The sequence below is a fragment of the Tursiops truncatus genome, chromosome 19 (assembly GCF_011762595.2).
Source record: "Tursiops truncatus isolate mTurTru1 chromosome 19, mTurTru1.mat.Y, whole genome shotgun sequence".
NCBI lineage: Eukaryota > Metazoa > Chordata > Mammalia > Artiodactyla > Delphinidae > Tursiops > Tursiops truncatus.
In genome coordinates, this window is record NC_047052.1 from 4229547 (window position 1) to 4251584 (window position 22038).

Genomic DNA, 22038 nt, shown 5'->3' on the forward strand with positions numbered 1-22038 from the left:
ATTATACCTATACCTATACCTATATGGCTGACTTTAATTAGATGCACATCTATAAATAAGGTGGATGAGGCAGCTGTATTATAAAAACAACCCTTGAAGACCAAAGACCATAATATTGATTTTTCATTTACATAAGTAGAATTCTTAAGTACTCTATAAATATTCACACATCAGGACTTTTTTTTTTTAAGATTTCATGTTCCTTGGTTCAAAGACTCTAACTAGTGCTACACAACACCACCTAAACTAGGAGGCATGCATTTGTACTGCGCTGCCTGTTATCATTGTAACAGGCTCCTTTAAGCCTCCAACCTCAGATGGTTCATGACTGGCTTGGCCTTTATAACTGCCTAGATCCCCTGACCACCTACTCAAACTCCACACTACAGGCAGACAATAACTGCCCACAACGCTGAATGGAAACTAGTGTTGCACTAAACAGACTGCTCCATGAGCAGAAACCTGCTAAATCCATCTGTTCTGCAGGACTTTTCACTTAATGAAATATGCTGGAACCAAACCAACAAAAGCTTGGCTACTGAAGGCCACCTGCCAGAAAGGAGAGTGCACCACTAAACCAGAGGTACGCATTAAAAGACATCCAGGAAAAACGAAGTGTGACTACCTACATTATTTTCTTCTAATCTAATGGTCACTGCCAATGGTCTCTTCAAACACCTTGGAAAATCTAGAGATGACTACGAAAAAGGACTCATGTTAGCTGTTACACACACCCCTCTCCTTCCAATTTTAAGGAGGAAGTATAGAGAATATTCCCTTTCATGAATTACTTTGGTTGTTAATGAAAACCAAAGTTAGAAGAGTTGGTTGAAGCAGTAAAAGCTGCAAAATTACTATCTGCTGAAAATAAAAGAATGCAAAAGCAGGTGCTGAGGGCATGAGGACCACCATGCCTACTGAGGAAGCAGTCCACTGCTTACTTTCTCAATTTAACCTCCACCTGATGGCCTGTTGAAAAATAGCCTCCGAAGACTGTAATTACGGAGGTACATTTACTTTACCAGCCAAAACAACAGACTGCACTCCATTCTTGAATTATGTAAGTTCACTGTTAACGATTAAAAATCTTTTACTAGAAAAATGAAACTTGGGACTTCCCTGGTGGCAAAGTGGTTAAGACTCTCCGCTCCCAAGGCAGGGGGCCCAGGTTCAATCCCTGCTCAAGGAACTAGATCCCACATGCATGCCGCAACTAAGAGTTCACACGTCACAACCACGAAGCCCGAGAGCCACAACTAAGGAGCCAGCCTGCCACAACTAAGACCCAGCACAACCAAATAAATAAGTAAATAAATTTAATTAAAAAAAAAAGAAAAATGAAACTCAAGACTTTCCAGAAAGTCTCCCTTATGTTAAGTATGTGAAGCTCAGGACTTCGGTATCCTAGAAAAGAAATTTTTTTCCCCCAATCAACTCACAATACTCTGTTTTTCATATAAAGGCAGAAAACCAACCCCAGGAAGAGCTCACCAAGCAGGGGAACAGGGTCAGCTGTGCAGGACAAAGGCCTCAAGCAGTGCTTCTCAGCCTTGACTATACCTTAGAATCACCTGAGGATCCTCAGGCCACAATTCTGGGTTCAATGGTGGGAGGCAGGCTTCCTGTGTGACTCTGATGTGCAGTCAGGGTTCAGAATCACTGAACACAGGGGCATTCCCACACCCAGCGATTCAGGGATGGGAGAAACTAAGCAGACAACTGGAGGGAGGGCCAGCAGAGCTATTTCGACACTCAAGTATGCCCCCAAACCAGACAGAAGAAACTATAAAACAATTTGAGATGACTGTTCACTCTACAGGAGGACCCACTGCTTGATGAAGAACAACCAGAGCAAATGTTTTTAAAATGGGAACGATTTTAGTGCTTTTAAGGATTTATTTATCATTAACAAGTTAAAGGCAAACAATCAGAAGAAAAACTATAATGCAACTAAGCTAGAAATAATTTGATAGAAAAATTCCTCTCCAATGCAACTTTTCAGAAATGTCTTTTCCACAGACACTTCTTTGTAACTGAACTCATTTCCCATTTGCTCTTTTCACTCAGTGAAATCTTTCACCTCCAACATTCTGCTTTTTCAAAAATGACCTCCCAATCTAAACCAAGATCGTTCTACCTCCTTAAGCTAGTCAATCCATCAAGCACTTGATTAGTAATAAGATCTCTCTCACACGCACTTTTCATAATAATTTTACCTTCAGGGGATTCCGTAACTCTACAAGACTTGGTCCTGTTTCTTTAACCATTCTCTCTCCTCTGGGATGGCACCTGGATATTCCCCCACTAAGCAGCTCACCTATTCTCAGCTTCAAGTATGCTGATGAATTCCAAACCCACATCTTCAACTTGGATTGCCCAACTATACTCCAGTTCCGTATTTCAAGCTGCCAGCCCCTAGGCTCTTCCACTGTTATGTTCTAGTTTAACCTTAAAATCAAAAGGTCCATTATTTTCTCAGAACCAGGTTTTACACTTATGCCAATAGCAAACTTCACTGTTCTTCCAATCTTCTAGATGAGAAACCTTGAAGATTATCTTGAATTATATACCCCAACTCCTGGCACAATCTCATCAAAATGTTCAAAACTTTTTATCTGGTAAAAACAGTAGCAACTGCATGAATTGAAATAAGCATTCTAATTAAGTGATGCATCCTGACATCCCATACACCCACACCTGAGATCCAGAGAACAGGATCTCAGTGAGTCAAAGGCAAGAGCAGAACCTTTCTGAACACAGAACATACCTCAATAATAAGATTACTAAAAAAAAGGGGGGGAGGCTTCCCTGGTGGCGCAGTGGTTGAGAGTCTGCCTGCCAATGCAGGGGACACGGGTTCGTGCCCCGGTCCGGGAAGATCCCACATGCCGCGGAGCGGCTGGGCCCGTGAGCCATGGCCGCTGAGCCTGCGCGTCCAGAGCCTGTGCTCCGCAATGGGAGAGGCCACAACAGTGAGAGGCCCGCGTACCGAAGGAGAAAAAAAAAAAAAAGTAAGGAAGACTATAAGATACAATAAGAAACCATCAGACAGACCAGGATGACCTGCCAAGGAGAAAGGACAGAGTCTGAAAGTCTGAAGAGCCCAGGAGGAAACGAGAAACCTGGAACAAGGGTGGGGAGGGATGAAGCGTCAGGTAAAGGACTTTGCGGCCATCCTCCCAATGTTCATTCTCTTCCTCCCCTGTTGGATAATGGTCACCCAGTTCAGAAGGCTGAAACCCCCCACTCCAGAGGGGAGCCAGCACGGCACGCCACCCCTGTAGCCCAGAGCACTTGGTTCAGGGTGACCCAGAGGGCACAAAGCTCAGGGCACTGCCAAGAATTCCGGGACACACACACACACTCTCGTGCGCCACTTTGTGTGCTGGGCACAAATGTGAAGCCCGCAACTACTGTAGCCATTTCGCCATTGGGGAGAAAACTAGGCTTAGGATAATAGCGATACAACACAAGTGAAGAGAAACCAGGTCTTCAAAGATGTCACTGAACTGATGAATCAAACCAACCCTGAAGCCTGACCTACCTACAGAATTTCTAGTGCCGTGAGCCAGTAAATCTCTAGTTTATGGTGTAAGCCAGTTAGAGCTGAGCTTTCTTTTACTTGTTATCAAAAGTATCCTGAGACAGAAGTGGAGTGCGTGATCCAGGAGATTCATACCAAGTAAGATCACTCAAAAGGCAAAAAAAAAAAAAGTTAATCTGAAACCTAAGTCCTACTCACCCTCCCACATGGAATGCCCTCCTCCTTTCTCTCCATTTGCCCAAATCCTATTCATTTTCAACGTCACTCATTGCCCACTTCCTTCACTCCCTGAATTCCCCCCGCAGAACCTGACATGTGCAGCACCTAGTTCAACACATCACACATCTCAGAACCTAACCCAGTGGTTCCCTCTGCCTCAGTCACCTGCTGAGTCACCCACTATGTACACAGGGTCAGAACCCTCTGGCTGCCTTCCTGAGCAGCTACGAGCAGTAGCTAAACCAGCCTTCAGCAAACATGAGCCAGCTGACTGACAAATATTACATAAAAAGATCTTCCTCAATCTTCTGCAAATATTTCATAGTGTAACTTGCTTTTGATCAAATCAGTATGTAGTTTAAAAATAAAAACATAAAAAAACTTCATGTTTTAATTTACCACTAATCATTTCCTTAATATTACTAAGCAAGATGTATCTCCCATTCTGCCTCCAAGTAACCAATGAATTAAAGATGTTCATCTTTCACTTTACAATACTGTGCTTTAACTATCTCTGGGAAATAAGATCATCCACTCACAGTGAGAAACAGCTAATAAATGGAGCCCAAAAAGGCCAAACATCACCGTTTTTAGCATGCATAAAATATAACTTGTGGATACTCCACAGCACTTAAAAATAACATTGAAGAAAAATGTTTAATAATCAAGAGTGTTTACAATACAAGAAATGGGGAAAAAATACTAAACAACATACAGCATAGTCCTAGGTTACTAAAAAAGAAAATGCATTATCACAAATACATTACAAAGAAGCTGCCTTGTTCCCTATGCATCCCGTGCCAACTGCTCATCCCAAGGCCTTCGCTTCCTCCACCCCCTGCCCCAGGCTGAGCTGAGGCCTTCAGCACTTCTCAACTGGATCACTGAGTGTCTAACTGGTCTTCCTGCCCCCGACTCATCCTTCACCCTCCAAACCACATGCAGCCACCACACTGCTTTCTCTAAAATGTGAACCTGATAACTCTGGTCCCTAGGAACAGGCCTGCAAGGCCCCCGAGAACTTTCAAGACAACAGGCTCCAGCAGAGCTCGCAAGAGGCCCCAGGGCTGCGCCCCCCACCCCCGCCCAGAACTGCAGGCTCAGGGCCATCCACACAGGGTCTCTTGCCCAGAGCGCCTTCTCTCCCACCAGGAGGGGCGCCACTGGCTTCTCCTCACATTAGAGAACTCAGTTCCAAAGTCTCCTCTTCGGGAACTACTTTCCTAACAAACTGATGAGTTACTCACTCTGGATTTCAACAGTTGATGAGACTCTTTCCCACATTCAACCATGGACTTCCTGAATATACCGAGGGTGTTATATCTTTCATTAATTTATTTATCAATAATATTTTTGAGCACTTACTACATTCTAGGCCCGGGGAATGTATAAGTGGACAAAAGAAATCCTTGCCCTCGTTAATCTTACATTCTAGTAGGGAGAGAGAAAATGAACAAAATAACTATGTTAGGATATTAGATACAGGGTATCAGAAGGTGGTAGGTGCTGTGAAGAGAAAGCAAGGCAAGAAGGTGGTGAGGGTTCAGGAGGCTGTATTTTAAAGAGGTCAGGGAGGCAGGCCATCCTGAGAAGACATCACCCGCACCGCACCGAAAGCCGCCCAGGGCCAGGCAGCAAGCTCGTGGACTGAGGCGGGGCATGCTGCAGCAGAGGGTCTCAGGTAGAGAGGACTTATTTGTACTCATTTTTGTGGCACTTAGCTGAGCTCAAAAAATAACCAGTGGATGGGGCTTCCCTGATGGCACAGTGGTTGAGAATCTGCCTGCCAATGCAGGGGACACGGGTTCGAGCCCTGGTCTGGGAAGATCCCACATGCCACGGAGAAAATATGCCCATACGCCACAACTACTGAGCCCGTGCTCTAGAGCCCACGTGCCACAACTACCGAAGCCCGGCCGCCCGCCTAGAGCCCGTGCTCCGCAACAAGAGAAGCCACCACAATGAGAAGCCCACACACCTCAATGAAGAGTAGCCCCCACTTGCTTAAACTAGAGAAAGCCCATGGCAGCAACGAAGACCCAACGCAGCCATAAATAAATAAATAAAACAAAATAATAAAATAAATATTTAGGGCTTCCCTGGTGGCGCAGTGGTTTGATAGTCCACCTGCCGATGCAGGGAATGCGGGTTCGTGCCCCGGTCCGGGAGGATCCCACATGCCGCGGAGCGGCTGGGCCCGTGAGCCACAGCCGCTGAGCCTGCACGTCCCGAGCCTGTGCTCCGCAGCGGGAGAGGCCGCAGCAGTGAGAGGCCCGTGTACCGCAAAAAATAAATAATTATTTATTTATTAAAAGTAAATAAATAACCAGTGGACAAACGATGACATTGGCTGAGATATCTAAGGTGACAAAGGTGGCGAACACAAAAAATAACTGAGGCAAGCCAATGGAAAAGTCCTCTTTCCACACTCACCGCTGACACACATTTGGTCTCTCCACCTTGGAAGGCAGACAGCTCTGTGGTTCTTGAATTTGGGGATAACGGCATTTGTTCAGAGCAGGCCAACAAAGGATCAATGCTATGGACCACTAACTGGGACTGGGAAAGCTATGGTGAAGGCATTTTATTTACATCAGTAACGGTCCTCTGATCTCAGCTACACCTGTTGAGAAACAGCCCAAAGAATGAAACAAAACAGCTTATTAGCTGATACACAGATCAGTCACCTGGATTCAAGAAACTACACAACAGAGATAAAGAGAGTCGTGAAACCCTTAAAGGAAACTTAGAGGTCACCTGCATTCTTAATCCAAGAATTACAACCAATCTGAATACCTCAGGAGCAGCCCACCTCTTCTGCATCAGCTCTCATTACTATAAAGGTATTTCTAGGGAGGGCAAAGCTGTCCCGTGTGGTTCTGCACACCGTCATCCTGATCTTCATTCCTAGAACTGGAAACACCAAAACAAACCCTCGTGCAGTCCTGAACCTGACAGCCAGCCAGCTGCTCCCACATGCAGGACAGGATGCTGTGCCCGACAGTGGGGCCACTGGAGGGGAAGCAGACCCCTCAGCGCTCAAGAAAGCCTTCCTGAGCCCCAGGCCCCTCCCGGGCTCCTGTGCTCCTACCCTGAACACCTGCCAGACTCTAGCCAGACGACTGTCTGTGTACTGTGCCCTCTGCCAGGCAGGGCCATGCTGTCCTTCCGCCACTCAGGCACTTGGCCCATTCGGGGCCAGCAGGCTGCAGGCCTCCGGGAAGGGCTGACTGACCAGGGAGGAAAGACACGGCACCCCCAGAAACGAAGTCCACAGGACCCTCCAGGCCCGCTGTGCACGACATACGTGGGCGGGAGGAAGCTAACTCAGATCTGTTTTCAACCAAAAACAAATCAATGGCAAAGAAACAAATTGGCAACGTATTTTACTTTCTGTCCACCTTAAAAAGAAAAGAAACTCATTTTTCAACATGTGTCAGTGGGTGAGAGGCAAACTCTTTGCAAACTGAGCTGCAGCAACTCTGTGTCCAGGACTAGTCATGGCTAGGATATTGCTACAGTGTCACTGCGTGTGAAGTTCAATTTACAGCCAGTAAACTTCCAGCCAAAACTGAAGAGAACGCTTTTTAAGATTTTTTTTTTTTAAGCTATCTCTTAGCTCGTTCTCACTGAATAGAACTCTAGTCACAGATGAAAAAGGAAGTTTGTGCTCCTGGCACTTAACTCACACTGTGTAGTGTGGCATGGAAAAGCCAAGAATTCAGTAAGAACCAAGACGGAACCAAGAGTGATTATTTTAACACCAATTTGTGACAAACTGGAGACAAGAACTTCTAAGCTGACAAATCCATGAGCAGCAACCAAAAGAAGGCAGCAAGAGCTTCCGGCAGCAAATTGGCTTAATGCTCTGCACAAATCCCCAAGGAGATCTTGACCACAAATGGGCTTCGGGATGAATCAGGAACTCTGTTCCATCTCGCTGGGACATCAGACGGGCACAGTTAAATCGAGCTGTGGCCGAGTCTGTGCTGCCCTCACACCGTCCACAAGGGCCCCATCTCACTGCACGGAGCACAGCAGTCTCTCGTGGCTACGGGGAACATAACGTTCATGTATGTGTGTGTGTATATATATATATTTGTAATTGTGTTTTGCAGCTTATGAACCCCAACACAGGCCTCAACACAGAGCAAGAGCTGGATACATGTTTGTTGAGAAGGAATTAGTCAATGAGTTAGTTACTGAACTTCAAACAACACTGAACTCTCATTCTGAAGACCCAGTACGGCAGGTCTTCAAACGGCAACATTTTCAGGCTCCTCAATTCACTCTACTCAGTGCTAAAATTAATATTATCTCTCAGAGAGCCACAAACCTGTATCTTTTGTTGTTGTTCATACCTAACCTAGACTGGAAAAGTTTTTAAATGTGCAAAATAAGATTTAGTTAATCCTATTCATGGAAAAGTGCTCAGCAGGTTAAGGGAAAAGGCTGTAAACAAAACTATGTGGAGGGAGACTTCCCTGGTGACGCAGTGGTTAAGAACCCGCCTGCCAGCGCAGGGGACACAGATGCGAGCCCTGGTCCGGGAAGATCCCACATGCCGCGGAGCAACTAGGCCTGTGCACCACAACTACTGAGCCTGTGCTCTAGAGCCCGTGAGACACAACTACTGAGCCCGCGAGCCACAACTACTGAAGCCCGCACACCACAATGAAGAGTAGCCCCACTGGCCGCAACTAGAGAAAGCCCGCATGCACCAACAAAGACCCAACACAGCCCCCAAAATTCATTCATTAATTAATTAATTTTAAAAGAAACTATGCGGAGGCTCTGACACCTGCATATGGCTGAGGCCCTGGGGGGCTGAGGGAAACACAGACTTGGGGGCCTAATTAGGAGTCCCTACTTAGTGTGTCTGGATGGCCACCAGGATGCCAGGTGACCTGATGAGAGAAGACCATGACCAAGGATCACAACTTAAAACACACTATTACATAAAAGGATCCCAAACGTCTAAAATGTACTACAAAGAGTACCAAAGGGAAGCATTTCAGAATATTAACAAACTTCATCCCAGAGTCGTGAGTTACTAGGGGTGATGCTTTTCCTAATATTTTCTTTATTTTCTAGGAGCATAATCAAGTACCTAATGCTTGTTTTAAAGGTGCCCCCCCAAAACAGAAAGGGAATAATGTCCCCAAATGACCTTCACCTAAGGGCTCTATCCAACTATCAGAGGATATTCAAGGGCTATTTGCCTTGCATTAATCTGCCTCAGATGACCCCAAAAGAATGTCCTAATTTTTCCCCCCTCAAAGTTTTGAGATTTAAGATGCTTGAGGTGCTGAGGTGAGTAGAGCGAACACTCTGAGATCTGGAGGAGAGCCAGAAGAGGGACACACCCTTGCCACCCCATGCAGGACCCCAAGTGGGCCTCTGCACAGCCATCTCCCTTAGCAACACTAACAGAGAGCGGGACGACCCACTTCCTCGAACCCATGCTTTCCCACAGATGCCCACCTGCTGACAAGGGCAGACGCCGTCTAGGCTGGACTCGCAAGGTCCCTTGCCCCTCCTGACTTCGGTCCCGGCCCCTCACCCTACACGCCAGTCACCCATCAAGCCCACGTGCTCCGGCGTACCACAGGCTTTGAGACTTTGTTCCTCTGCATGCTTCCCCCCGACACACCCTGTCCTTGTGCTTCTCTGCTCAAATGTCGCCTTTCTAGGAGAGTCGTCTTCCCAGCTTCCCCTGATGCTCCCCCTTGTCCAATCCACGTGACGCTGCCACTCCTCCCCACCTCCACGGCACCCTCCCCACACTGGCTCGTGGGAGGCCCCCGTGAGCCCACTTGGACGGTTCTGCAGGGCAGGCAGAGTGTGAGCGCATGCCGCCCTCCTCCACACTCTCCCCGGGGGTAAGGCTGGCCGCCCGCACCTCAGCACCCAGCGTTCTGAGTTCTCAGGGGCTCCCCACACCCTCCAGCTGCAGAGCCGTCTCTGGCTGGGTATCAGCCAAGGCGCCGTTTCCGGGAGCCCATCCTTGACTTCCCAGGGCCACGCCGACAGACCCTGTGCCCTCCCTCCTGACTCAGTCCTCAGCTTGGAATGACACAGGCATTACTGTGATTATCTGATTAGCGTCTGTCTCCCTCACTAGACAGTAAGCTCCCTGGTAAGAGGAACAATGCCCGTCTCTGCTCATCACTCCATCCTCAGTGCCTGGTACACAGTAGCCACTCAATAACTACCTGCTGAATGAATGAATGAATGCATGCATGAATGAATGAATGAATGAAAGTTTTTGACTGTATGGTTCACACCTCTGTTACAGGAATTAACACCCTAAAACAGTATTTTCCAATTAGCCTGTTTCCCTCTCCCACTACCCTGTGAACTTCTAAAGCACAGAAACACTCTTTTCAGCTCTATGCTGCTAATGCCTGGCCACCAAAATTTTCTGTTTGAACAATTACAAAAGATATAAAGTCCTTCATATGTAGTTCTGAATAAAGGTGTCTGGTATCCTACAAATTAATTCCAAAGGACACAGAATGCAACCCCTAAAAGACCTGACTTTGCACTTTATTAGAAGTAGTTGAATATGGTTTCTGGGGAGAGGACCTGACATGAGAAATGGGAGAGTTTTTTTGGATTTTTTTCTGTCTTTTGCCATTGCAGTACTTTGATAAAAACAAAGTGGGAGGGACTTCCCTGGCAGTCCAGTGGTTAAGACTCCACACTTCCACTGCAGGGGGCATAGATTCGATCCCTGGTAAGGGAACTAAGATCATGGCGTGGCAAAAAAATATATAATGATAAATAAATAAACAAAAACACAAAGAGAGAGGTGAACAAAGCCTGATTTTGGAGAAGACGGAGGAAACCCAGGTTCATTACCCAATTCCCCACTATGCACTAGGGTTGATGACCTGTCAACCTCTCCAACTAACGAAAGGCTTGTCCTCTCAGTAATCTTTAGTGCAGAGTTGACCAAGAGACAAGAATTTAATTTTGAATCAGACATTTTTTTTTTACAATACAGAAACTGAACAGCATGGCTGCTATAATTAAGGGGTTGAACATCTTCAAAATATCATTTCTTTTTAAAATAATGGTCTGGGCATTTTAATAGTCATAAATTTCTACAGCACTTCTACAGTTCTCAGTATACGGGTCCCAGGGAACCACTTTAACCTCCAGAACATCTGCTCCATCCCCTGGCCAAATTTGGTAAAAATAAGAACACTTCCTATACTTGAATAGATGCGTTCAACAGTTTTAGAAACAAGACTAGCTCCAAAAACTCCAGCTCAGTACCTACCTGGTTAGAAGAGACCGCATTATGAGACAAGGGGACAAAAACAACAATGCCCAAACACAAAAAGGCACAGAAGACAGACATCAAGGTGAGGACCAGGGATCAGGGAGGAAGAGAAGGACATACTTTTTACTTTAAATATTTCTGTTTCAGAAATTGCAAGTCTTTATTCTGTATTTAAAAATAAAATCAGTGGGACTTCCCTGGTGGCGCAGTGGTTAAGAATCCACCTGCCAATGCAGGGGACACGGGTTCGAGCCCTGGTCTGGGAAGTTCCCACATGCCTTGGAGCAACTAAGCCCATGCTCCACAGCTACTGAGCCTGTGCTCTAGAGCCCGCAAGCCACACGACTGAAGCCCTCGTGCCTAGAGCCCATGCTCCACAATGAGAAGCCACAGCAATGAGAAGCCCGCGCACCGCAACGAAGAGTAGCCCCCGCTCGCCGCAACTAGCGAAAGCCTGCACGCAGAAACGAAGACCCAACGCAGCCAAAAATAAATTAATTAAAAATAAAATCAGTAAGAACTTTCACCAAAATGCACTCTACACAAAATCTTGTAATTAATAATTAGTAGCAGATTAGCAACCCTTAGTAATTACTAACACATTAATATCTTTAAACATGTAAACCTTTATTTCATTCATTTGCCCATTCCATGAACCTTCACTGAGGAACTACCATGGGGAAGTCACACTGTGAAACATCAGGCCTTTATCAGTTCGGCCAGGTAGAAAAGGCAAAGGATAGAAGTCCAAAGACGTGCTCTTAAGTCCCTGATAGCTCATTTAAGAGCCATGCGACTTCACATCACAACCTCTTTTTTTAAACTTTTTTTAAAAATTTATTTATTGATTCATTTATTTTTGGCTGCATTGGGTCTTTGTTGCTACGCGCGGGCTTTCTCTAGTTGTGGCGAGCGGGGGCTACTCTTCCTTGCGGTGCGCGGGCTTCTCATTGTGGTGGTTTCTCTTGTTGTGGAGCACGGGCTCTAGGTGCATGGGCTTCAGTTTTGGCACGCGGGGTCAGTAGTTGTGGCTCGTGGGCTCTAGAGCGCAGGCTCAGTAGTTGTTCACGGGCTTAGCTGCTCCGCAGCATGTGGGATCTTCCCCGACCAGGGTTCAAACCTATGTCCCCTGTATTGGCAGGTGGATTCTTAACCACTGAGCCACCAGGGAAGTCCCACAACCTCTTGAGTCTCACTTTATTCATCTGTAAAATGATGCTAATAACAATACATTACAGAGTTGCCGTAAGGATCAAACCAGTCACGGCACTTCATAAACCATGCAGCTTACACACTGCACAACTTTCTCCACGTGCTGACTGCTGCAATGCTTAATTTGATAAGTATGTTATTCCTTATCCAATTATCAGATCTACCCAGAAGGCCTACTCTCCAGGGTCTCAAATAAATACACACATCTCGGCAGCCACTTGAGGGGAATTACTATTTAAATATCGAGAGAAGTTTTGTATAACATCAGGCAAGAATCTCTGAAAACTCCAGAATTAAATGTCATTTTCAAATTCTCTTCTATTCCCCCCCCAAGTCCTATCACAAGAAAAAAATTGATGTTTTCAAAAAAAATAGAAAGGGTATATATTTTAACAATGAAAGTCTCTCAAAAGAGGCAACTGCCTCACTCCTCTGGAGTTATGAACTGTCTAAAATAGGAGAGACACAAAAGAAGAGGAACACCAGAAACCCTCTTGACAATTATCAGAACACCAAATAAATTCACAAGTTGAGTGGCCCTGACTAAATTTAAATGAATATAATAAAATTTAACATGTATTGCTTATATCCAGAGCAAAGGATACCATCATGCTTATGCAAGAACAATTAAACAATGCAGACTAACTCATTAGACCAAAAGGCCATCAAAACTTCCCCCCAGAGCCATGGATTACATGTTCTTGGGCGGTGCTAGTTCTAGTTCACAAGGCCCATGGCTTGCAACTTGTAATTTATACAGATATCCAGCTTTATTCAACATATTTTAAACCACAGAAATGAGTATTTTTGACTTGTACTCACAATAATGATAAAGTTCTATTTTTGTGAACAGTGAGGAGACTAAGTTGAGAAAATGGTCTGAAAAGCTGTCCCCACCGCTTCCCTGCAACCAGTGCACCTCATGGGACTAAAGCCCCAGGAGGTGGGGGGGGGGGCGGCATGGTATTCATGGGACCCCTCCCTTCCCACCCCAGCCAGCTCGTTCACAGTAACAGGTCTGTAACATGAACCCCTCTATTTTGTGCGATCTTAAATGCGCATTTTTTCCTACCTTCAGTTTCTTACAGCAGGAATACCTCTAATATTATTCAATTAACATTTAAGGTTTTTTTCACAGTAGCTCCAATGAGAACATAAGTTTGCAGCTGTCATGGTGAATCTTTTGAAACTTTAAAGACTACTTGTCACAAAAGAGCACGGGCATGCCAGCATTTCTTCATAAAACAAGTACAAATGGGGAAACAAAACTGTACCATCAGAAAAAGAGAGGAAGAGAGAGAGAGAGGGAGAAAGAGAAAGAGAAAGGCAGGCAGCTATATGTAAAACTCAGGTACCGAAGGCACAAGAGTGGGGCACCAACCAACCTTTCTATTAGGAGGTACTTTCATTTCTAATGCACTACTTGTGAGACTCTTAAATCAGAAGAGTGTAGACTTACGAGATGGCCCTTGAGCTGATACCAGAAAAATAAATTGAGAACTGATCTGAAGAATGACAACCAGTAAAGCTGCAGACGAAGCCCAGGAGGGAGGGGCCTGAGGGACAAGAGCAGGCGTCCCCGGTGCGCAGACCCTTGGTGCAGACCTGGGCTAACACTCTGCAGGCACATGGTCATCTCTCAATTCTCAAGTGAGCCAGAAACGGAAAGTCCAGGAAGACACGCTGTATCCTCTCACTCCCTGCCCCAAACCACACTTCCACTCTACACCTCACCGACCCTGTTCCCAGGAGAGGGCAACCTGAGGACAGCGCCTTTCAAAACAGGGAGCAGCATGGAGCTATTGGTTTCTTGGGTCTCCTGCTGAAAAGGGGGTCATATCTGCGGAGCTTTTAAACAGTCAGAAAGTAGCCCACTCATGAAAAGTCTACACTCTGAAGACTCCACATCTAGGTTTACGATAGATTCTACAATTCCTGATTCTTGAAACAAATAGTACTATAAACCTACCCCACGGGCTACCTTTATCTTGCCTATTGTTCTTAGTACAGACTGCACTGACAGAAATGGTCACAGAAAGACCTATTGGGAGATCACTTCAATAAACAGGAAAACTGCAGTCCAAGCACATGTAAGTCTTTGGAAATGAACATCTACACTGCTGAAGTAGCACTAAAGTGACAAATGACAGTAATCCAGTGGCCCAAGGCCAGTAAATTCCATTGCAAACAGATTTATCTGTCTTGTGCCACAGTGATTCTTGCATGTGTGGCAGTAAAGACAACTGTAACAGCGCAGTTACAGATTCAAAGGCAAGCACTTCCCACTGTTTCGGTATTTAGTGTATCATCAGTAAGAAGGGTCCTCAGCAACCACCCTTAACGGGCCACTTGAAAAACCAGATCCATTCACAGCAAGTATCTGCCTGTCTGAAATTTGTAAAAACACAAGAACAAACAAAAAATAACCCCGATGAACTATAACTCAAGCAGAGACGATACAACTTTTCTCAACTACTTCAATATTATATTCTGAACAGAGCACAAAGTAAATGTGCCACTAGGCGTGGCATTAAATAATCATTAAGCTTTGGAATTCTTTTATCCTTTAAGTCTTCCTATGCAAACCACTATTCAAATCACTTCAGTTCCACATAAAAAAGCTCTCGAATATATGTCCTAACTGTTGCTCTAGAGAGGAATTTGGAATGAGGCGGTCCACTTCCTATCTGCTCATTTCAGGACACTGGTCCCCACAAGACAGGCTCCAGAGGGTGAGGGTGAGGCCCTGGATAAGGCTCCTCTCCACTGCTCCTGTGTAAAAACCACTGAGGCGACCATCAACGCACAAGCTTCAAATGGCTTATCTAGTCTTAGGACATGTTTCAAGATTTTGCTGTCACGATGCAAAGGAAAACTGGTATCTCCAAATATCCCGTATTTCAAATAATTTTATTTACTTCAGTTGCTCACTGTGAAACTCCAATAAAAATGTATCTCTTTGGAGAACTACTAATACAGCTTTCAGTTACAAAGATATTCAACGATACAGCAACACTCTACCATATGCTGTCAACTGGATCCAAGAAATTCCACAGTGTAAAATGTGGGCGCCACAATGCTGTACGTGAGGCAGTGAAAAGATGAGGGGGAGCCCGCTGCGCAGGACCGGGACGGGAGCAGCCACACGATGTCCAAATAGGATGTACGAAGCATTATTGTAGAGTTTTCACTATAAATGACTGCAATGATCACAAAAATCTCTTCTGGTTTACGGCAGAATTGGTCAGTTCAAATTAATTACCCCAAATCGTTTAAATCAGTTCCCTCATGCCAACAAATGTCAGAGATGTACTTTCACTTCAACTGTCAAAGTTCGTTGTATTTATTAAAATGTGTTGAAAACTACTGGCATTAGAAAAGTTTCTAAGTTTTGCACTGTTTCATGTCAATCCAGGGAAAAGGGTTCAATCATTGGTATGGAAATAGGCTGTAAACTATATAAATGTTTTAAATTGTAACCTTAAAAATCCAATTTTAAAATAGGACCCTTATAAAAACTTAATATAAGAAAAAAGAAAATAGGACCCTTACTGTTAATCTGTGATTGATATCCCCAATAATAAACAAGTAACACGCATAATAACAAATAACAGTGCTTAGCAGAGAGCGAGAGCCCAACCAATATTTGTTGAATTAATGAATGGCCATGACTATGGCAGGACCTTCAGGACAGCAGGTAACTGAATAAAACAAAATTATTAAAATGCTTAGCCTGACTCAAGCAGGAACCAATCATTAAATCCTATCACATATGTTTCATTACTTGTTTTCATTACTATTCTTCTAAAAAGAAAATTAGGAAAAGAAAGAAAAATATGAGAACTCATACTATTTCCTTTCCTACCTTCTGCATGCTACAACTTAAAAGCATTTTAATCACACTTTTTTTTTACAAATTTATTTATTTTATTTTTGGCTGCATTGCGTCTTTGTTGCTGTGTTTTCTCTAGTTGCGCCGCGCAGGCTTCTCACTGCAGTGGCTTCTCTTGATGCGGAGCACGGGCTCTAGGCACACGGGCTTCAGCAGTTGTGGCACGCTGGCTCCGTAGCTGTGGCGCACGGGCTTAGTTGCTCCATGGCATGTGGGATCTTCCCGGACCAGGGCTCGAACCCGTGTCCCCTGCATTATGTTCAGCTAACTGTTGCCATTCCAATTTTCTAAAGATGTGTATAGGCAATATTGCTGTATAAAACATAAATACTAGGACATTTAGGAAAGTAAATGAAATTACAATCGCTTTTACCTATTATCACCACTCATTAACATTTCACTTTGCATTGCGATTGGTGCTTCTGATAATGGAAGTGGGGACTTCCCTAGTGACTCAGTGGTTAAGAATCCGCCTGCCAATGCAGAGGACAGGGTTCGAGCCCTGGTCCGGGAAGATCCACTAAGCCCGTGCGCCACAGCTACTGAGTCCGCGAGCCACAACTACTGAAGCCCGTGCACTTAGAGCCCATGCTCCGCAACAAGAGGAGCCACCGCCATGAGAAGCCTGCGCACCGCAACGAAGAGTAGCCCCCGCTCGCCGCAACTAGAGAAAGCCCGTGCGCAGCAACAAAGACCCAACGCAGCCAAAAATAATAATAAAATTTACATTTTTTTAAATAAGAGCAAAGCTTAATTTAAAAATAAAATTTAAGGTGAGAAAAAGGCAAACACCAAATCTCTTAAGGAAAGAAATCTTTGAATTGCACCCTTGTAAAACTTATTCAACCACTACTAAGCCCTTCTTTTTGTGCAAAGAACTATACTGAGTTACTTTAAAACGCAGATGTACAAGTGAACAAAAGTTTAAAGCGGAAAGTTGTAGAGCAAACTAAAGTGCCAAAAGTTTTAACAAAATTGCTGCTTCCTGTCAGATTTCATTTTTTTTAAGTTATCAAGTCTCAAGTTCCGCGACACGCGTTAATTCCAATAGCTACTAAAACCTGACTCTATTTCCAAAAGGGCAAGAAAAACCAATTGCTTTGAAAGGGTTACGATTTACCGGCCACCAGTTTTCCAACAGCTACTTTGTTTCATTTTCCCTTATTTAATACAACAGCACACTGAGATGATATAAAAACGCGCAATAACTTCTAGGGCTTAGAAGTCAACACATCAGCGGTCCACAGCAAGCCTGACAAATAATACCACATGCCGATTTTTATCCAGACCGATTGTATTTGGGGGAGTGGGAATAAGAGTTCAACTCTACACTCATCTCTCTCTAAAAGCGTGAGTTTTACTCTTTCTTTCCACTACGGGATTATCACAAACGACCCCTAAGATACCGCTCTGACAGGGTGCGCTAGTAGTGTCAGCCAGGCTGAGGCGGATTCCTGCAAAAGATGTCACTCAAAGGCAGGGACAAGTATGGTCCTGGCGAGTTATTTCGAGTTTTCTTTGCACCAGTAACCTTAGGCTGCTTCTTAGTGACTTGAGTCTAAAAGTCAGAACACCGGCAAGCCGCCCCCCCGCTCCGGGTCAATCAAACTGCGAAAGCAACCTTTGGGGCCATGGGGAAAACGAGGCACCCCAAATCTTGGTGGCTCGTTCCGGGCAGAGAGGCGACCACAGGGCGTGGAAGGCTGTGCCGCCCCGGGGCCTCCCGAAGATTCCCGGCTGCCTCCCGGGGCAGCCAGGGCCCCATCTGCACCGCCGGCTCGCCCCGCGGTCCAGCCCCGAGGTTAACCCCTTCGCGCCCCCCACGCCCTCTCCAGGCCGGCCCGGGCGCCCCCTCTCCGCCGCCCCTCTGAAGCGGGGCCTGGTGGGCTCTGGCGCGGGGCGGGCCGGGCTGCAGGCGGCGGAGGCGCGGAGGCGGCGGGAGGCTCGGGGCCTAGTCCCGGGCAGCGTGTCCCGGCGCCCTCCCCCACTCCCACACGCTCGCTCGGGGCCGGGGTGCGCCCGCCCGCCCGTCCGCCCCGGCGCCCACCCGCCCGCGGCCCGGGGCCCCTTCCCGCCGAGGGCACCGGCCGGGTGCTACCTGCGGGTTGCGGAGGGCCATGGCGGCCCGTTTCAATGAGCCTCGGCGCTCGTCCGACTCCTCACGCTGCTTCCCCCGCCGCCGCCATCTTCTCGCCCGCACATACACACTCGCATCGGCCGCCGCGCCTGCGCACTGGCCGCGTGCCGCGGGGCGCGGGGAGGCCGGGCGCGCCGAGCGCGCGCTGCGCAGGCGCGGCCGACAGGTGGGCGTGCGCGGCGGGAGTCGGCCCGGGGCGGACCGCGAGCCCGCGGCCCTTAGCGGATGCGGGCCCGCCCACCGCGGACCTGGAGCTCCCGGGGCCGGCTGCGGCGCCGGAGGGGAAAGGACAGTGGACGGAGGTGATAACGCCAAAGCGCCCGGTCGGCCCGGCTTTCTCACCAGCCGGGAGGCCACCTGGATGGTGGGCGGGACTCGGGATGTCCGGAGCCCGGGAGCCGCGGCCTGAAGTCCGCCCGCGCCCCCGAACCCCAGGGTCGTCCTGGGCCGGGGTCGTCCTGGCCCGGGGTCTCCGAAGTGAGCGCTGAAGATCTCAGAGTAGTCCCGGTTTATGGAGGTCACATCCGTCCATTCATTAATTTATTCACTTCTCATTCATTCCACAAACACTATCTGAGCGTCTACTCTGTGCCACGCCTTTAGCTAGGCATTGGAGAATATTTTGAAGAAATAAAAATGAAAACGCACCGGTAAAGTGTTTAGGATTGGGGCCTGGCAAATAGTAAGCACTCAGCGTTGTCATCACACGCATACATGCACGCATACAGACAGACCAGCTTTCGGGTCATTGGTTCAAGAAACAGTGAACCCCCTACCTGACCATGCAGTTTATCACCTACTTTGTCCCTTCTAGCTGAGTGATTCGGGCAAGTTAATTCCGTTTCCTAGGTCTTTGGTTTCCTCACCTGTGAATGAGGCTAATAAAATTTCTTAACTCCCAAGATTTCTGTGAGGATCAAATTAGGTGCGTGTGAACGCACCAGCCCTCAATAAACATTAGCTTCTGTGATTCTTATTCATAACCATGATCGCTGTTTTCAAGTGCTCAGCAAACAGACACAGAGGCTACTATTACCAGACCCCGTGCTGAGCAGAGGGAATCAACAGTAAGATCCATTGCCACATTCCATAAGGCGGAGGGCCTGGTCTTTGCAACAATGGGATGTCATGAAAAATATAAGAAGGGGAAGGGATTGTCTAAAATAAAAGAGCTAAACTGATACAAACTGCTATATATAAAATAGATAAAAAACAAGGTCCTACTGTATAGCACAGGGAACTATATTCAATAGCCTGCGATAAACCACAATGGAAAAGAATATGAAAAAGAATATATATACGTATAACTGAATCACTTCTCTGTACAGCAGAAGTTAACACATTTTAAATCAACTATACTTCAACACAAAATTCTAAAAATAAAATAAGAGATTAAAAAAAAAACTTAACCGAATACAGTGCGTGAATCTTGATTGGATACTGGTGTTTTTTAACCTGGTAAATATTTTTTGACAGTTGGAGAAAGTTGCGTATGGCTTGGATGTAGATGATGTTAGTGAATTATTGGTAACTTCCATAATATAATAATGGTATTACGCTCATGTGAGAGAATGTTCTTTTGTTAGGATATGCATCTGAAGAATTTAGGGATGAATGTCATAATACCTGAGCTATTTTTTAACGGTGCAACAAAAAATAGAATTATATAAGCACACACAAATAGACATAGAGGGAGAGAAAGTAAATAATGCAAAATGTTAACAGTTGTTGGATCTAAGTGGTACCATCAACTTTTCTGTATGCTTGAAAAAAAATTTTAACAAAAAGCTTGGGAACGGAATTCCCTGGCGTCCAGTGGTTAGGACTCCGTGCTCTCACTGTGGTGGCCCGGGTTCAATCCCCAGTCAGGGCAATATGATCCCACAAGCCCCGTGGCTCGGCCAAAAAAAAAAAAAAAAAGCTAGGGAAACAATACAATACTGTATCCATGCTGTGGTTAAAACCACTGAAAAATTCTGCCTACATATAGAGAAAGACAGGGAGGGATATGAAAACACATTGGTGACATAATGGTTGATATATGATTTTCATCATAACGGTTCTTGAACAAAAAATCAAAATTATGGGACTTCCCTGGTGGCACAGTCGTTAAGAATCTGCCTGCCAAAAAAGGGGATACGGGTTTGAGCCCTGGTCCAGGAAGATCCCACAGAGCAACTAAGCCCACGTGCCACAGCTAGTGAGCCCACGCACCTAGAGCCTGTGCTCCGCAATGAGAGAAGCCACCACAATGAGAAGCCCGCGCACCAAAACAAAGAGTAGCCCTCGCGCGCAGCAACAAACACCCAACTCAGCCAAAAAAAAAAAAAAAAAAATCAAAATTATGATCAATGATACTCAGTTCTAATTTTCAAATCACTTACAGAGATATTACCACAAGTTTTTTTGTAATGTTGACACTATTGGGGTGTTTTGGGGGGGGGTTTTTGGTTGTTTGTTTTTTTGGGTTTTTTTGGCCGCCCTGGGTAGCTTGCAGGATGTTAGTTCCCCAACCAGGGATCAGACTCGTGGCGTGCCCCCTACAATGGAGTCCCGGAGTCCTCTCACCACCGGACTGCCAGGGATTACCAACAGTATGTTTTATGTTTGTTTGTTTTTAATGGTGGTACCACATAATTTCAATACCAGGAGGTAAATGTGAAAAGGAAAATATGAACAAACACTGTGGGCCCTGCAGTCCTTAGCAAACCTCATACTTGCAATTAGAGACAAGGGAGGAGCCCAGAGTCAAGACAGGCCAGAAATAAAATGCTGAGTCCCCCACTCACTGGGTTGCGTGAATTTCAGCAGGTTACTTAAACTTTCTGTGACTCTTTTGTAAAAGGAGGTGTGGTAGGCAGAAAAATCTCATCCCAAAAATGTTCACTTCCTAATCTCCAGAACCCATGCAGATGCTGGGAAAGGGAGAGAGGAGTATTTTCCTGAAAAGTATAGTCCTCATAAGGAATGGCCTTTTTTAAGAAAAAAAGAAAAAAAAGGGGAATGACCTTTTTTGGTAATTATGGACATTTTTCTCTGTTGCTCTGTGAAAAGCAGACAAATTTCTTAAAGGAAAATTGGAAAGTGGAATGTGAAATCATCTCTGAATTTTTCGTGGTAAAAGGAACTTTGCAGATGGGATTAAATTGAGGACTTTGAGATGAAGAGATCATTCTGGATTATGTGTGGGACCCATATAAACACAAAGATCCTTAAAAAAAAAAAGGAGCGAGGAAGCCAGAAGGTCAGACAATCAGAGAAGTAACAAGGAGGGGCGGGGGGGTGGGGGTGGGGTGGGGGGGATTTCAAGATGCTAAGCAGCTGGCTTTGAACATGAAGGTAGGGTTATGAGCCAGGGAATGCAGGAGGTTCTAGAAGTTAGAAAAGAGACAGACGCACTCCTAAAGCCTCCAGGAGGAACAAAGCCTTGCCTACACCTTGATTTTAGCCCAGTGAGTCTTCTGACCTACAGAACTATAAAATAATAATTTGTAAACCAGTCAATTTGTGGTCATTTGTTACAACAGGAAATTAACATAGGGGATAATACCACCTCCTTTGCAAGCCGGTTGCCAGGAGGAAACAAAGTAACGGATCTAGCACGTGGAGTATGGTGCTGAGCACTTTTTAACTACCGATCAATAAGTGATAAGGGACTTCTTTTTGCGGTACGCGGGCCTCTCACCGTTGTGGCCTCTCCCGTTGCGGAGCACAGGCTCCGGACGCGCAGGCTCAGCGGCCAT

At 45.9% G+C, this 22038-nt stretch overlaps 1 protein-coding gene across 1 annotated transcript in view; it reads right to left on the bottom strand.

Annotated features, from left to right (window-relative positions):
- The window catches only part of USP10 (ubiquitin specific peptidase 10), a 69414-nt gene extending 51003 nt beyond the window's left edge, over positions 1-18411 (bottom strand). The window contains exon 1 of the mRNA XM_019940095.3: positions 18257-18411. Coding sequence (XP_019795654.1) covers positions 18257-18277 — 21 coding nt within the window. The 5' untranslated portion in view covers positions 18278-18411. The remainder of the gene's footprint in view (positions 1-18256) is intronic.
- Positions 18412-22038: the final 3627 nt, after the last annotated feature.